The 17877-nt window shown below is 46.3% G+C and overlaps 1 protein-coding gene across 2 annotated transcripts in view; it reads right to left on the bottom strand.

The window, feature by feature from the left end:
• VPS8 (VPS8 subunit of CORVET complex) overlaps window positions 1-17877 on the bottom strand; it is a 66589-nt gene that overhangs the window by 31520 nt on the left and 17192 nt on the right. For both annotated transcript variants that reach the window (XM_027724862.2, XM_027724863.2), the window contains 18 exons: window positions 17759-17839; window positions 16548-16718; window positions 15818-15892; window positions 15309-15344; window positions 13603-13693; window positions 12455-12501; window positions 11738-11827; window positions 11351-11397; window positions 10669-10891; window positions 9752-9841; window positions 8922-8973; window positions 8593-8635; window positions 7811-7883; window positions 5849-5968; window positions 5202-5273; window positions 2583-2702; window positions 1578-1634; window positions 1120-1202 (listed from right to left, as the gene is read on the bottom strand). In XM_027724862.2, the coding sequence (XP_027580663.1) occupies window positions 1120-1202; window positions 1578-1634; window positions 2583-2702; window positions 5202-5273; window positions 5849-5968; window positions 7811-7883; window positions 8593-8635; window positions 8922-8973; window positions 9752-9841; window positions 10669-10891; window positions 11351-11397; window positions 11738-11827; window positions 12455-12501; window positions 13603-13693; window positions 15309-15344; window positions 15818-15892; window positions 16548-16718; window positions 17759-17839 (1571 nt within the window). The remainder of the gene's footprint in view (window positions 1-1119; window positions 1203-1577; window positions 1635-2582; window positions 2703-5201; window positions 5274-5848; window positions 5969-7810; window positions 7884-8592; window positions 8636-8921; window positions 8974-9751; window positions 9842-10668; window positions 10892-11350; window positions 11398-11737; window positions 11828-12454; window positions 12502-13602; window positions 13694-15308; window positions 15345-15817; window positions 15893-16547; window positions 16719-17758; window positions 17840-17877) is intronic.

The raw sequence follows: 17877 nt of genomic DNA, 5'->3' as shown, positions 1-17877 counted from the left end.
ATCACAGAACAAACTGGAGTTACTGAGGTGAGAGACAAGGGACAGAGGACAAAAATCCTCAATGACATCAGGTTTCACAGGTTCTGCTGTCAGAGGTGACCTCTCTTATTCCCACAGCATTCTGCTCTAAGGTAGCCCAATCCACAGAACTCATCTGAAGAAACTCGCTGAACATGACTCAACAGTGTGTCATAACACAGCCTCCTACCTTCAAATTTTAACAAACAGCTTCAATATTTTGAGGCTTTGGATAAAAACAGATGTAACTGAGGCAAAACAAATGAAAAGTTTGATAAATAATATTACACTACAGCTCTGTTAGCTCTGATGGAAGTGGCTGAGCTGGGGGGGGGGGCTGGCTGTCAAATTCTCTGAAGAAAGCACAAAAAAAATATATTTATTGAAAAATTGGATGGAGTCACTCCTTTTAGGACACAGGCATGGCAGCCCCCACCACTGCATGCCATCCCTCTGGTCCTTTGTAGCACAATGGATTCATTCATGTAACACCCAAACTCACAACGTGGCTGAAGGTGCCCTCCCTGGCTGGCTCTGTTCAGGCATGACAGACTTTTTCTGGAATCATAAAGCATCTAAAGGAGATGCTGGAAATTTTTAGCCTTTCCAGACACTGTTTTTGTCTCTCCTACTCACTTCTAAAACAAGTACCATGGGGGTGGCTCCAGACCCCATCGTGCTTTTAAATCCACCTGTGGGTCTCAGCCCAACGAGTCACCTCCATCTGCCAGTGGCGGAGTATTCCAGTATCCAACTACACCCCTGCACAAAGCCAGGGCTCCGGGACAGGGAATGCCAAACCTCATCAACTCCCACAGGGCTTCTCCTGAAGGGTTTCCACAGCTCCACCCCCTCCTTTCTCAACAATGCTTTCTGTAAGAACACCCAGGACAGACAGAACGACTGGGACTAAACGTGACCGTCTCAAATGAAGCACGTGAATGTGAATGCACAGGGAAAACCATCCCAAACACAGCTGCACGGGAGGAACAAGAAACGTGGAGGGGAAAAAAAAAGCTGTGGAGGAGATTTAAAGGGAGTATTTCAATATCACACACAAGATCTAAAGGCAGCATTTACATAATGTGTACAGTAACTTACAACTCAGCTTTCTCTGCCATTTGGATAAGACGGCTCTCCTCAAACTGCACTATCCCTCCTGCCTGGAGCAGCTCCAGCAGGACCTGCAGAGATTGGACACCAGTTATTTATAGGGCAGCAGCAGTTGGACAGCCAGTGCCATTAGAAGTACTCTGTTCCTGCTCTTGGTATTAACACAGGGCTTATCTTCCTGACTTTTTAATTGATTGTCCATTAACTACGAAGGCCACGGGCTTATCGAGAACTTCTCTGCCTCTGCTCCTGCTGCTGCCAGGGCTCTCCTGCAGGAATGCTGGGGCAGGACCCTTCCCTCCTGCTGTGCACAGCACTGCCCAGTTCTTCCATGCTGGTGTCTCTGGCACGTCCCCTTCAGCCAACACGTGCTCCCCGAGGCCAAACCCTGCTCCCCAGCCCGGCCTTCCCTGGTGCTCCAGGAGTGTTCTCCTGAAGGCCATTACCTGCTGCCTCTCGGAATGGCGGGAGTCGTCATCCGGACTGCACAGGAACTCCAGGACCTGCACCAGGGGCACAAGGTGGGGTGAGTCAGGCCTGAAAAGCCCAGCTGGGAGCACAAACCTCAGAGCAGATCCTGAGCATCAGCACAGGCAACAGCAACACGACACAGCGGGACAATCTGAGCGTACTCCCCACCTGGTCTCGTGCCTAAACTGGGAATACTGGAGGAACCAAGGACTCCAGGGAGGAAACACGTGACTCTGCACCAGGATCTAGAACCAAACTTTGGGGATCCCCAGGAATGCAGAAGAGCTCATGGAACCCCGTGGTCCTGCCCTGAACTACACACCAAACAGCTGCAACCACTACACTGACCCTCCTGATTTCTCTCCTGGACTGTGCCATCTCAGCCAGAAAAACAGGAAATCATGCAAACCAGAACATTTAATATATCTGGAATTAAAGTGTTTAATCCAAAGCCGTTCAGCCTCCACAGAGTTCTTTAGTCTTTAATTACAACAAAGGACACGTATTTTGTAATTTGTTTTTTATTAGTGTCTATATATCCGTGTTATCATCATAACACAGCTGCTGTAGCCAATGAAGCCTCTTCCCCAGTCCCAGGAATTTCTGAGACTTCATCTAGGATATAAACTTAACCCATGCAAGCTTCAGGCATCCATTGGTGCATCTCAGACTATTCCCAACAGCAGAGAAGGGTAGTGGCTACACAAACTAAAAACTACCAGCTACATAAACATGCTCTATGACCTCACTAATGTCATTTTAGTTGACACCCCTTATAGAACCCCAGGATGGTTTGGGTTGGAAAGGACCTTAAAAGACCAGGGTTGGAATACCTTCCACTAGGCCAGGTTGTTCCAAGCCCCATCCAACCTGGCCTTGGACTCCTCCTAGGACCTGACCCTCTTTCTCCCACAGATCCAGTCAAGCTAAAACACAGAGCCCACTGCTTGGAATGTCACACACACACACAGGATACTTGCCTGGTCAAAAAGTGTCCTGTTGACAAACAAGGTGTTGTTGGGCTTGGCAAGCTGACGGGCCAGGAAGGTGAAGAGACAGCCAACCTGTGATGGGGTGAAGTCAGAGTTCTCCACCATGACCTGAGGAGCAGCGGAGAGAAAAGGGAAAAATAAACCCACAAATGGTTGATTCTGCAGCTGCCTTTGGGAAAGGCATCAGAAATTGGGAAAGCAACAAGAAATCCCTGTACAGCCATCGTGTCTCCTCCTACCCCAGACATCCACATCATCTCCTGTGTGAGTCCATCCAGAAGGTGAAAACATAAGTCACCTGAAGACACAGACAGGGGATGTGCCCTTGCTAAAGCACCTCTGTCCTCAAGCTGAATTGACTCCACCTCCCTGCCATAAACTTCTTGCACGTTCCTGGGTTTGGGGTGTGAAGGGGCTCCAAACTCACATTTATCTCCATCTCTGCAGCCTGTGCTGATCTCTGGACACATAATAGGGCTTCTGAACAGAGAAATGTTGTCACGTGAGTAAAAATATAATTATTGTAGGAGAAAAAAAAGATACATTTCACTTCAAGCCCCAGGCACTCACCACTTCAGTTGTGGTGGGCAGAGAAGTGCTCTAATGGCTAAGAAATGGTTGCAGGTTTGGGGAAAAGCTTTTCCCACATTAAATTAGCTGTTAGTCTATTAATATTTTGAGAAACTTGTGGCTGTGCTGACTTGAAATTACAGTAAAAGGAAATATCTAAGAGTCACTACAAAGGAGATTTGAAACTCAAGAAGTGCTTGTCACTTGTCTGGCACATAAAAAACTAGCATGATGTGTCCTGACTTGGTGTCTCAGACTTCTAAAAAATCCTGAACACTAAGGGAGAGTGAAATGCCCCTGTTTGGAGAGTTCCCTCTAAGACCAGTGGGTTTAGCTGGGAGGAAATCCATCACCTGAATAACTCTGTCAGCTGAGGTCTCAGAATTGCTCCAGCAAAGCCCAGACATGGAGCAGCTCAGTTTATAACCTCAGTCAGTCACAGCTGGGGGGATGCAGCTGATTTCTTAAAGTGACCAGAGTCCCAGATTTCCATGAGATGCCCATGGTTCTGTGACACAAGTGGAGGGAGGCAGGTCAGACACATTAAAGAATCAAGCAGAGCTCTGCTTCAAACACCAGCTAATGCAACCATTCTTTTTCAATCTTCATTTTTTGTTTAAAAAGGCCATTTCATGGGGGAGCCTTGACAGAACAGTGTTACCTAACAGCACTAAAAATATGACTCACTAAAACAACTGGAGTGTTTGATTCATTTCAGCTTTGTTTTTCACAAGCTGGGTCCTCATCAGCCGATGTGCAGGTGAAAATACTGTATCCTTGAAAGAGCAACTCCACAGAGGCTGCAGGCCAGCCACAAGGACTTGCTAAAACACCATTTATTTGGCAAAGCTCAGATCAGTATTAGCAGAATGTCTGTGTTGACCAAACTGTTTTGGAAGTGCAGCTATTAACTAGGCAGGGGTTTTTTTGCCAATGACAAATTTAAATTAAAAGCTCCAAGATTATTTTTTTTTTATTTTTATCCAAAAGGAGGGCAGATTCCAGACCAAGGAACTAACACCAAACTGTTTGACTGAAGATGCAGTGCTGCAGCACCCCTCTCCCCTCCAAGAGCGGGGTGAATTCTGTGGTGGTGGAGCACAGAGCAGGGCTGGTGCCATGGAACACACCCCCAGCACCTCTGGAGCACGGCTGCAGTGCCACCTCCTGCTGCCAGCAGCTCAGGACAGTGCCACCTCCTGCTGCCAGCAGCTCAGGGCTCAGCAGAGCAGGGGCTGAGCCAGCCCAGGGGGGACAGCCCCCTCCCAGCCCATCCTGCTCTCCCCACAAACCCCCCCAAGGGGCACAGTCCCACCCAGTGCAGCTCTGCCACCCCAGGCACTCCCTGTGCCCTTGACACTGATGGGGAAATGCTACTTGTGTTATGTTCAGCCATAAACCCCTCCAAGTGGAGTCCCTCATTAGTGCTGACAGCTCTGCAGGGAAGGAGAAGGCGCTTGGCAGGGAGAGCTTTTCATGGAACATCCATTGTGAGCAGGGGCTGCACATGACAGTGATTTCTGGAGCACCAGGCTGAGAACTCTGACATTCCTCTTCTCTCCCCTTTACTGAAGATAGGCCTGTCATTCTGGGAGTGCTCCCTCCCAAACACAGCACTCACAGACACGGGGAGCAGGGATTTAGCAGGAAAGCATTGGCACCCTGCCAAGCACAGGATTCCTGGGACCTTTTTTCCCCCGCTCAGAAGGAATCGGGGAGTGGATTCCATGAGAAGCAGATAAAAACAAACTTAACAGTGCAAAGAGGAGAGATCTGACAACAAAGTACAACCCAGGAGAAATCACAGACAGGAAAGGAGACCTCTCTGTCACCATATTTAACATGCATAAATCATCACTTCCAAATATCCAAATGACATCCTTGGCTGAGGTGAATCCCTGCTCCTGCCCATCACCTTCCCAGAGGTGCCAGCCAGGGCAGGACTGCAAACACCTCACCCAGCTAACAGGCTTTACTGCACAGTGCTGTACAATCAGCCAGATGCAAACACAGAGGTTCATTTTCAGGCACACTCACCTTCAGAAGAATGTCCACAATTCTCTGTTGATATTCCACAGCTTGCTTGTCATTCTTAAAGTCTTCAAAAGTCTGCAGGAGGCAAAACACTGACACCTTGAGCAGAATGCTCTCAGAACACCAACAAACACAAAGCAGACACATCACAAAGCTGACAATGCTGTGAAGTCCTTCTTCTGCATATCCCTAGGCAGCAGGTTCCAAGGTATAATTTGGTCTTTTGTAACTACCAAAATGGTATTTACATATTCAGGTAAAAGTAACAGGTCCAAACAGACAGAGGAAACTCAAGAAATCTGGAAAGGTAGAAAAACAGATCTCTGTGCAGGAGAAAGAAGTAGGTACTAGAACACTCTTTACAAACCCATTATTCTTGTTTTACCTGTGCTTTAAAGATGGCCTCTGCTACCAGAGCCTTCAGTGTGTAATGTCACGTTCATCAATTTATATTTAAGGACATAAAAGGACTACTATGATTCCCCCAACAGAACATCTCACAGAACGTGCATCAAAGCTGCTCCTGCCCCAAGCCAGGAGGTGATGGTTGTGCAAGGCATGAAGTCACTAACAGGAATGCCACAGGTGGTGCAGCCATGGGATGGAAGAGCTGGCATTGCATTTTCCCCTGGGGGTCAGAGGTCTCTTACCAGAGCCAGGACATTGAGGAATTCCCGGGTGTCGAAGTGCAGCAGGGTCCGGACATAGGGATACACCTCCTCATCCACGGAGCCCTCCGCCGAGTGCAGCCGGATGAGGAACTCAAACACCTGCCAGGAGAATTCCAACACACATTCCCTATGGATTTCACACACTGGCAGCACAAGTGCATGGGAAGGCAGCATTGTTACCTGCCTTGCACTGAGGCTTTAAAGGCCCTCAGGAGCCCATCAGGGTTCCTACTGGAGTGATGTTTTCTGCTGCTTGTCAGCAGGAAAAAAATTCCCCCTCCCTCAGACTCACCGACCAATTTAAGATCAATCAAAATTCAAGATCAAACAAAAATTAAGGCTTATTTATACTTGCAGATGGAAGTGTGTGAAATTAGAAAACTCCCTCCCCTTCCTGGCAGCTTTCCTGAGAAGCCGTGCAACTCCTCCTTATCCAGGGCACAGCTCTCCTTGTCAGCAGTTCCCTTGGGAAGAGCCAGTCACTCTGCCCCCTCACTTTGAGGCACAAAGCTTTTGGCACTGCAAAGACTGACTTTGAGGTGCTATTCAATTCTCTGTCTCCTCCACTGACTTTGCAGTTCCTGAAATTCCAGGTTGTCTTCCAAAATAAAGGAAACTCCCTTTACTGAGCCACTGCCAGAGGTGCCCAGACCCTCCCAGGGAACCAACAGGGCAGCGACAGCTCCAGGTGCCTGAACAGCCTCACCCAGAGCTGGCTGCCAGCGGGGAGGGAGCAGACTGCTCCAGGCTGGCACTTGGGAATATGTGTGAGATACACACTGGGATCCCACGGACACCTGACAGGCAATGTGCTCTCCCAGCCACCCTCAGCAAACACCACCTGCCCTCATTTACTCCTATCCCGAGCTATTTTCCCTGTCACCACAGTGACAGTGAAGCCAGCAGGAATTAGCAGTTTGACTTGGGGACCCACACCTTCCCTGTTGGCTTCCTTGATCCTGATATCCGCCTGCCAGCTGGGAATGCTTCAGGAAACAAACCCAACGCAGCAGACAGAAAGGTGTTACTGCAGCCCAGCCCTCAGGGCTCACGGAAAGGAAGGGCTGAGGGCTCCTCCCAGAGCTGCTGCTGCCGCCTGGGCTCTGCTTCCAGCTCAGGGGTGTGCAGGGGACAACCAGACAACCTTGGGAGAGGGAAACAGCAAAGGACAGTGGAGTTTGCACAGCCTCTGAGGAAAGGGTCTGCAGTAACCCAGAGCCGCCAGCTCTGGATTAGGGGAAAAAAAACCAAACCAAACACAAAAAACCCACACAAACACAAACCTGCCCCACAGCCAAAAAATACCTGTGCCATTGTACTGCAAAGAGAAAGTGCAAAACACAATGAGCCTCCTCCTACTGAAAGCCTGAAACTGAAGGGAAACAATAGAAACCCCAACAGATTTTTGTGGTAAAAGTGGACAGAAACTCTGGAAAAGCTTTTACGAGCACAGAGGGATGATAGGGAGCATCCTCTCTTTTAAGAAATTGTCTGAGATGACTCCAAACGAGTCAAAAGCCTCAGAGAAACCTACAACCAAGAGCTGCTTAGAGAGACATTCCCACCCACTGTTAATCCCGTGTTATGTGCATTTGAAAACAGGGAAGATCCTCACCTATTTGACACGAGAAGAGGGAGCTACAAATTACTGGTAACTTTGTGGTAAAGAATAAAATAAACCCAATCACCAAGAACTCTACGTTCCCACACCCCAATTTACAGTTGAAAGAAGAATATTAAGTTTAAATGTTCAGACTGCAACAACTGTTTGATTTCATTCTTTAAAAACTAATTTAGTATTTACAGGAGGATATACTCATATCACAAGGATGCAGCTATTAGACTGATGATGGTTTTGCCTCAAAGACCCATGAAATAAGACATATGCAGCTTCTTGCAAAAACCTCATATGGGAAAGTTGCCTTCCAAAAGGTTTCTCACCTGATTTTTCACCAGAGGTACCAGATCTTCAGGAATATCTCCCAATGGATATGCACGGCCTGCCAAGCAGCAGCTACAGAAAAGGAGGGGAAAGGCATTTTAACACGTCCAGACATTAAACAGATTGAGGGGAACTGATTTTTTATTTTCTGAGTTAGTTTCTAGATTAATCTTAAAACAGGGCAAACCAATTTATTTTCTAGATCATGAAAGCAAGCACTGCAGGCAGCACTGCTGTTAATATACACTGAGCCAACACACTGCAATTATTTGCATCTGAGGTGTCACTTCACAGCAGAAAAGTGCTGGGGAAACTCAGGATTTCTCACAGAGTTCTTTACTTTTGAATTTTAGGAGCGACCTGCTGCAAATGACAGGCAACACAGCAAGGAGCAACTGAGCAGAGCCATCCCAAAAGGCAGGGCAGCAGGGCCAAAACAGCTGCTCAGGCTGTGGAGGCCTCCTTGCTCCAGGAGCACCATGTCACACCCAGGACTAGACTGCCTCTAACCCCGTTCTGAAGATAAAAACATGGGGCTGGCATATCAGCAGTAACCCGACCTCTGCCTCCAGCTTGACCCTGCCTATCCCCTCACACCAGGTGCAACAAGAAGGCATTGCAAATTTAAGTCAGCTGCAGTGAGGACCCACTGCTGTTTTACACACCCTCCCTATAAGATTCTGCAACTACAGCGTAAGAGTTTAGCAAATTTAAATGTAGCAAGTTTAAAATCTGGTGCCACAACTAGGCAGCACTTCACCCACTCCCCAAATGGCCTTACCTTATATACACAAGCAGCTTGTTGCCCATTATCACCTGCTCATCTACAAAACAGAAATTATTTGTCACCTTTTCTTCACAAGACAAGATAGATGCAAGTCTTCTCTCAGCTGCTGGCAAAACATCTCATCTGCACGCAGAGTTTATCCCACAGAAAGCTGAGCAGCTTCACACACAGTAAACAGTACCAGAAGACTCTTCTGTTCTCTGAGACCCTTACACTGGGTATGCATTCCCTTTTTGCATCTCTGTTGGAAGTGACTAGGAATATTCAAAACATCAAAACATCAAATAAAAAACAGACACCCTCAAAGGAAAAGAATTCTGTACCTGTGAGAGACTTCCCAGCATTCAGTGGAGGAGCAATGACTTTGAACAGTTTCTGTAACAAGAAAAAAGGCAGTGCTCAAGCAGCTGGAAAAGCTCAAAGCAAAGAACCTGTGTGGTTTTAAAGCAGAGATCAATGGGTGTTTTCCCACAGAAACTCTCTATCACCATGTCTTTTAATTAAAAGGCACAGAGAACTCCAAGACATGGCAAAAGGATGCTTTTCCCAGCTGATGTTATGAAAAAACAGCCTTCATTCAACCAGATCTAACCCTGAGCACAGGTCACACTAAGAAAAAGCAACGTTCAGCAGTCCCAGAAGTAACAGTACGAGTATAACCCACCACCCCATGTCCTGTTCCTGCATCTCCTGCCAGCAGAGATTGTGCAAACCCCTTCAGCCCACCCAGCAGCATCACCAGAGCCTTCAGTTTGGGTGTGTAGAATGAGGAATTTTCTAAGCACTTAGTTGTAGAAAGCAGAAGAGTTTTTTGTAGTCATACAACTAGTGCTTGGTTTCCGGAAGTTCTTTTTCAAGTCATGAACAAGTAAGAGTTTCTTTCCTGAGAAAAATCAAATGAGATTACAGCTGCTAAAAACTGGGCACTGAAGACTTTCACATTCAAATGGCCCCAGCTCTTTGTTTCAGCACTACTCAGAAAACACCACCAGTGCTTCCAAAGTGAAGCACAGGATGTCCCTTGAAATGGAAGAGGACAAGAACACAGAACACACGGAATGAGAAAGGTTTTGGGTTTGAGCTGCTGTTTCTCAGGAGGAATGTATGAATGAACACCCCAATAGCACCTCCCTGCACCCAGCACCTCTCCTACCTCCATGGGGCTGATGAAGTCGTTCATCCCACTGTTGTACACATAGATCATGGCATCATACAGACGGTTCTCCCAGCACAGGAGAACGACCTGCAGAGCAAAGCACAGTGCAGATACACAGCTGCTCTCAGCTCACCGCTCCCTCATTCCCCATTGCCATCATCCAACAGTACCACTCAAAGCAAAATGAGACTTTCCACTTGCAGAACTAGTCTCTGCAGGGACCCCAAATCCCCAAAGGGAGTGTCCAGCCTACTGCTCGTGCAGCAAGCATGGAATTGAACTGTTGAGATTCTAACGCTCATATGAGGTTAAAGAACAAATAAATAAAAAATCAGTTCTTCAAATCCCTTGACTGCACTAGTTTGCCTTCTTGTTGGGCTACTGAATCAAAACATGGAGTTTCCATCCTTGAAATGGAAAGTCATGGCACTGGAAAGCAAGACTACTGAGCAGGAACACCACCTTGCTCCACTAACTTTGTTGTGCAAGAGCAAAGCAGGCTGGCAGGCACCAAGCTGACAAATACCACCCAGTTTTTTGTGCCTCTTCAGCCTCTGATGTCAGGCAAGGTACTCAAAATGGAAAAGGCTGATTGGGAATGTCAGCCTAATCCTGAAGGACTAGAATTTTCCAACACACTCAGCTGCTGATGCATTGACCTACACCAAGTCACAAACAGGGGGAGCAAAACACAGCCACACTAAATAATTCCCAATGCACTGAATTTGATCCCAGGGGCACAGGGCTGAGCTCTGTTACAAATTAGTGACCAAAAGGCACGAACAGTTTGCACTACCTAAGTCTTGTCCGTGGAAAGGTGACACCTTGTTTCCCACATGTTATGCTGTGCTTAAAAGCACAAGATGTTGATTTATTCAGAGGAACTCAATACAGTGTGCAGCACAACCACTCACCTGCTGGATATCTAAGCTGGTGATATCCATATGCACAATGCAGGCTTCCAAGTTTTCCAACCTGTTCTTGTCTTGGAAGTGAAGCAGCAAGTCTTTCATCACCTGAGCTGTGATTCCCATCAGCTTATCACTTAAGATATATGGCTCCAAGCACTCCAGAAAGATGCCTTTGGCTACAGAATTCTCGCTCATCTTATCATATATCTGGTTAAATAATAGATCCCTAGGAGGAAAGAAGAGTTTAGTTATCAAATAATCTTATTAAAATCTCATTACTTATCTACATTCTGAGGGCTCTAAATTAAACTCCATTTCCTCCGTATTCCCCAGGCTCAGGAACCGAGTGCCCTGTTCAACTCCTGCACTGGGACAAGTTACAGGATAAATCAGCTCTGGATGTTGCAGCAACAAAAGTGCTGTTAGAGGGGAAGGGATGATGATGACAGGAAAATCTATCAAGGCAGGTTCTTGGTTTGAAGCTACTTTTCTTCTTTAACACATCAATGAAAATTTAAGAGATACTCTGAGTCCCCTGACTTTAGTACCCGTTTTTAAGCATTCCTCTACACCGTGATGTGAGATGATATGAAGTGATGGGATGGGATTCCTCTAATCCATGTGATGCCATGGGGACGGCACTGGGGGGCTACAGGGAGGGCTGGTGGTGTGCCCTGGGACTCACATGCGCTGCAGCAGGAGACAGTAATCGACGATGACGGGCACCACGTCCTGCGGGAGGGACACAGAAACGGAGGGGCTGACAGAAATCCTGAGCAGCACATCCTGCACAGCTCAAACTGCAGCCTGCCCAGCACAGGGCACAAACAAAGAGCTATCTGAACTGGCTGGGAGCTGGCACAGTCACGCTTGGTGACACTTGTGCAGAGGACAGAGGGCACCCAGCCATACCCACGTCCTGGTTTCGTGAGTGCACACAACAGGTGAGAGTTCAGCTGAACCACAGCAAGATTTCTCAAAAACAGACAAGTAATGTTTGGAGCAAAGCAAAGTCTGATTAAAAAAAAACAAACCCAAAAGATTTATAAAAGAGTTCTCTGGAGCACCATACCTGAAAGTGCTGCTCCATAACCTGGATTTTCCCTTGGTCAGGACATTTCTTCAAAGTCCGATCAGCGTAATGGAGAAGGATTTCAACCATCTGAATTACAAGAAACAAAACATTAATTCAGATCCTACACTAAGGAGTTTTCAGGCTGCTGAACACATTCTGAAGCACAAGGCTCACCTGAGCCATGTTTTTATCCAAAGCTTAAGTTCCAGTACCTTAAACAGCAAAACTTAGTTACCTCCAAATAAAATACACAGGAACAAAGTACAGCAATAAGTGTATATTTTAAACACATCCCTCCCAGAAGAAGATTCCTGTAACAACTGAACTGGATCAGTTGAAGAGTTTACTCCATGCCCACATAAACATGGAGCAAAATTTCCATCCTGAGAGGCAGCACGTCACATACTGATCATCACTTGCCAACCAAGGGTCAGGAAACTCTGGAGTTTCCTACACAAAAGGTTTCTCTTCACTGTGAGGGGATCAGAGATCTCCAGGTCTGGATGATAGTGTCACCTTTTGGTTTGGTTTTTTTCACCTAGTGCTGCAGATTTTATCCCCACCTTGGCATTTCCAAGTTTTTTCTAAAATCCTGTTCACAATCTTAGCAAGAGAGTCACACAGACACGTTCCAGAGTTAGCTCTGGAGGACAGCAGCCATTCCTCATGGGAACACAGGCAGCACACACCAGTTGGAAGAGCTCAGTGACTCACCCTGTCTGCAATGACTGCCTTCCTCTTGGTTGTGTCCCCAGTCAGGCCTGGAAAGAATGAGGGGGAGAGGGGTGGAAAATGAAGCTTTTCTCATCTAAGCTACCTGTAGAAATACAACAGCTCCCCAGCTCGGATGCCAACACCATTGCCCTTGAGAGGGTGAGGTCAGGATATGTAAACACACACTTTTGTGGTCTACTTTTAGCCCACTCTTCTTCCAAAAGGCTTATTCTCCCAATTTAAAGGCTGTTCCAGCACAGGAATGGCAAGAGCAGCTCTGAGTGCTGTTTAACACTGGGAGGACAGTTAATGGAGGGCTGTCAAAGACTGTACATGAGGGTAATTGCTGGAGGAGGTCTTGATGCAAAGCAGCTGAATGCAGTGCACTAAAAGGGGAAAATAATGGAAATGTCAACTCAAAAAGACAGTTTTTCATTATTCAAAGAATTACTATCTGTTAATTGTGTTATATCTGTGCATTAAAACATGACACAGCTTCATACACCAACAATTTCACAGCAGGATCTTATCCTGAGAACTTGCAGCTCATCTGTCAAAACCATCAAAAGTTACTTGCTGTAAAATAACATGTCCAGTACAAATCAGATCATTTAAGTGGCAGTTTCTGGCATAATTAACACATTTCTTATAACAAGCTAAGTGCTCACAAAGCATCCTCCTTTGGAGGAAACACGGGGTCAAACGCCAGCAGTTCTTTCAGCCATTGTATAGTCAGAGGAGACCTGAATGGAAGTACCTGCTTGGCAGAGCTGACAGAAAATCACATTGAAAGCTACCCACAGCTCATGCATGACCCTCAGGAATATTTTAGCAGGCTGGATGTTCACCTCCTGGATCCACCTCCTTCATGGCAAAGTGACAGCAGATTGGAGTCACAACACAGACCAAGTCTGATGCTCATTTGAAATCAGTAAACTGTTAAAGGGACTGCAACTCAAAAAAATCAAACTGATCTGTTGCTTCTGCCAAACCCAAAGCAGCACATCCTACTTTCTCTTCTTCAGTTCAATACTCTGCCTTTTTTTTTTCTTATTCCCCTGAAAAAGTGATTTCTGTACATGCACAGGTTTAAAACCTTCCCTAGAGGTTTCAGTTAAAAACAAAGAAACCAACCAACCCAAACTTACCTACTACAGCCTTTGCTTTACCTTCATAGAAGGACCAAGCTAAAGCCAGGGCATCTGTGAGACGCTCTTGTTTCAGAAGGTGGTCAACTCTCTGAAATAACAAGGGACACTGGACCTCAGTCCTACAAAAAAGATGATCCTCTCCTCCCATGTAAGATCAGCAATTCCCAGCAGTGAGTCAATCCCTGACAGCAAGGGGACAAGACACCTCAGAAGCTCTCACCACACTGCAGTAAAGGCCAGTACCTCAAAGAGATGCTCTCAAGTGTATATTTTCTGCTGAACAGTTCAATAAACCTAAGAGATATCAAGGCCCCAGTACATCAAGCCCCTGTGGGTTACATGTTAGGTCAGGGGTTTGATGGATGGAGACCCACAGCATTAGTGACTCTGATACACAGAGAAATCTTCTGTGCCCCATCCCTGCCTCATCACCTGGAGCCCAGCACACACCTCTGCCATGCTCTCAGCACACAGGGGTACTCAGCCCACCCTTTATCTTCTCCTGAGCTCACAGTCAGCAGCACTGAGGCACATCACAAGTATTTTCTGCCTTAAGGAATTACTAGCACCCAAAGTCGAGCACCACCAGCCTTGGTAGGTCAGGTCAAAGCGTTAAAGTAATGTCTGAGAGAAGAGAGATTCTAAGTCTCAGCCCAGCATCCTGTCCTGTAGTAAGAATTAACTCTCACCTTCACCCCTGATCACCACATACTCAATTACAACTCTTAGGTCCCCTATGATAGAGGCACAACTGCAGCACAATAAAGGAACTTAGAAAGGGGTTGACTCAGAGCACATAAATCTTGATTGACTTCTGATTTCTAGGAAAACCTGTGCCTGAAATCATGGGTCAAGAAAAGGCTTGTCACCACAGTTTACTAAACCAAAGTCAGTGGTGAATGGCTGGAGACAAAACCAGCAGAGGGAAGTGACTTGCTGAACTAAAAACTCAACCGAGCTGAACTGTTCATATTCCATTAAAGGTGCAGAGAACAGGAATAAAGAAAGCAATGGGAAGGTAATCTTACAGGAGAAAGAGCTCTGCTCAGCCTTGCCAAACTAAGTCTGAGACAGAAGATGCATACACTGGATAAACATACTGCAGAGTGGTGATCCAGTAAGGAAAACAGGTCTTTAATTCAAGTGAAAAGTACACACAGGAACAGACAGACATGAATAGATCACTAAGAACTTCAGTGTGGAAACTGATAGGGTTTGAGCCCTCAGAGAAATGATGTTCCAAAGAAAATCTTCAGCCAACAAGGATCTAAAATACTATGAACTTTCTCGGTAGCCTTTGATGGATTTTATGATGTGGGTCCTGCAGTAGGTGGAGATAAAATACAGCGAACCAGGCTTCCTTCAACTCCTGGATGCTCACGTGGCACACACAAGGGTTGCACCACCACACACTCCCCGAGTCAGGCACTGCACTATCTCTGTCTCATTAACAGGAGCTGACCCCTGGCAAGGCACAGTGCCTGGTTTGGGAGAGCAGGGGCTCCATCCAGCCTGCAAGGTCGTGCAAGAGGAGTCCCACAGTGTCCCCCACAAAAATCAGAGTATCCGCAGTGCTGGCTCTGTGTGGCACTTGGGCATCCTGAGCACAGTGCTCAGAACTCAACAAATGCTCCCTTCCTTCTCTGGACCTATACTTAAGCAATTCCAACCTACTAAGCTGTCCAGTTTCCCTCTCAACATACCTCTCTCCAGCTTCTCAATGTCATGACGTGAACAGACTAGGAAAGAAAAACGAAATTAAAAGAGTTATTTACTTACAGTTGCTCCTGCAGCCTATGGTATCCCACTGACCCACCACACATGGTACAGAGGAGCTAAGGAAAGCAACCCTCAAGCTGTATAAATGGCAGCCCAGTTTTCCCTGCTGTCTTATTTCCTTCTGTTTATTCCCCAACACATTTACAACAGAGATATTGAAGCTTAGGCCACAGGAGATGTCAGTAAAGTAATGCTGAGTCTACTCTGAAGCAGCACAAATCAGGATACTCTGAAACTATGACAAGGTCTTACTTAGCCCATACCTGGGCTAAAACCAAATTTTTACACGTTTCTTTAATTCCACAACATAAGTGCACAAAGAGCCCATTCCCCATACACATTTCCACAGAAGAAAAGCTGTCCTTCTCTGGAAGAAGATTTACCATCAACAGTGAGTGGCCTGTATTTTTACTTAAAAACTCCCTCCACTTACCTTAGTTCCAAGGTAAAAGATCTGGCCACCACAGCTGCTGATGGACTGGTAACAAGCCTTCTCTCCCACCAGTGCCTACAGGGAGAAAAACCACATGCAAGTAAACCTGCCTTTTGTTTTTGTAAAATTTCCCAAGAAACATAAATGCACTTTAAAGACCCTTTGTAACTCAGAAACCAAAATGAGGCTGGGGGGAGAACCCCACAGATTGCTGGACAGTGGTAAGTCAGAGAGCTCTGCTGTCACTCCTTCCTGCTTGGGAACTCAGCTTAAACTGCTGCTGAGCTCTGGCTACCCAAAAACATGACTAAGTAGGGCTCAGGTGCCAAAAAAGTTGTGGGGGCTCCTTCCTTGCCATCTGCTGCTTCCCAAATCTCCCTCAAGAGCAAATGTGTAGGGCACACGGAGAGGTGACTGTTGAAGTGAGAGTTGCTCCAACACAAGTTTGACTGCCAGTAACCAAGGCTCCAGTCTTTGGGGAATAGTATGTAAAAAAATCTCTTAAAGAATAAAGCACATCAGCTTTTGTCCTGGACAGAGCATTCCAAGGCTTGAGGAGCAGCTCCTAAAAACCTCAGTGCACAAAAGGAAGCATGAGCTGTGTGCTAGCTGCCCACATCACCACCATGTCTGACTTCCCAGGTGCTCCAAAAGGGCTTTTTCCCTGCAGGCTCCCACTTGGGGTGTATCCCAAACACAGCTGCTGCCACAGCAGGTCCCTGGTGCCTACCAGGGCCTCGCTGACGTTGCCCCCCGTGGCCAGGGATTTGAAGTGGCTGCTGTTGTAGACCAGCTGCACCTCTGGGATCTCGATGGTCTCCAGCTCCTCCTGTGTCTGCCGGTCTATGACGTGCAGCTTCTCCACGCTGTCCAGCAGCACCGCGGTCCGGGAGTTGATCCACTGCAAGAGCAGCAAGTCCCACGTTTCAGCAATGCAAACACAGAGAGCAATGAACCAGGCTCTGGCCACACCCCTGAGTACCAACACCGGGAGTTCTAGGAGGGCTTTGTTACTACACACAGCCACTGCACAGCTGCACACACACGGAACTCCAAAGGTAAGACAGGGGGGCTCCCCCCAGAGAAAAATCACATGGAATCTTCACAGAAACAGCTGTGGACAAATGGCAAATCCACCAGAGCTCTTGGTGCACCCTTTATGCTCCAGCACACTTTCTATCCAAAGGTCTCAAACCCAAGATGATTACACCATCTGCTCCCAGATCTCTTAGGTAAATACAGCAACAAGAGGCAGTAAAAAGAGATACAGTACAACTGAGTTTAACTCAAAGCCTGTCACTCATATTCTGCAGCTCCTACTTTTATGTTCAAAACCTTGCAAAATAAAAAGTTTTTTTTTCATTGCTTTTGCAATTTTTCATTTATTTTTTTTTAAACAGCCAAACATATTTTTACAAACTTCAAATTCCAGCTGATGTGGATGTCCATATTGATGTGGTATTTTGGCCTTTCATGTTTTGCTCACTGTATTCTGTAAATGTTTAGAGTTTAATAGTTTTGGGGATTTTTTATTGAAAGTATCAATTATGGTGCTGTACCAAGCACTTATGTATGGAAATGTTACTGGAATGTTACTGAGCCAATTACACAGAAGCTTTCACTTTTTTTTAGTTTGAATACAGAATAAAAATCTTTCTTGCCAGACACCCTCTGATCCCGAAAACATTTCAACAAAGCTACCCCTCCTTTCCAAAAAAAGGCAGTATTGTTGCCTCCATGCTACTGATTTTTTATCCTTTAGCTACTACTTGCTATTTCACTTGTGCTGGTTTTCCACAGAGTCCCAGGTTTAAGGGCATTTTCAGTCAGTTAGCACTGGATAAACACAGCCAAGAGCACAACACTCAGGGCTATTGAAACATATTTACAAGAAAACTAGTGCAAAAAAAAATTTAACCATTCTGTAGTATTGAGACTTACAGTAAAGTTGATGAGATCATAGTGCAGATGAAGCTGCCTCTGCTTAGTGACATGTATTGCACCAGTGTCATCTCTCTTGACCTAAAAGAGAAATCAAAGCTGACTCAGAGTCCAAGACT

This window comes from Pipra filicauda, unplaced genomic scaffold, assembly GCF_003945595.2.
Source record: "Pipra filicauda isolate LSUMZ 115617 unplaced genomic scaffold, ASM394559v2 scaffold90_size2875636_pilon, whole genome shotgun sequence".
Lineage (NCBI taxonomy): Eukaryota > Metazoa > Chordata > Aves > Passeriformes > Pipridae > Pipra > Pipra filicauda.
This window is presented reverse-complemented; position numbering and strand designations above follow the sequence as displayed.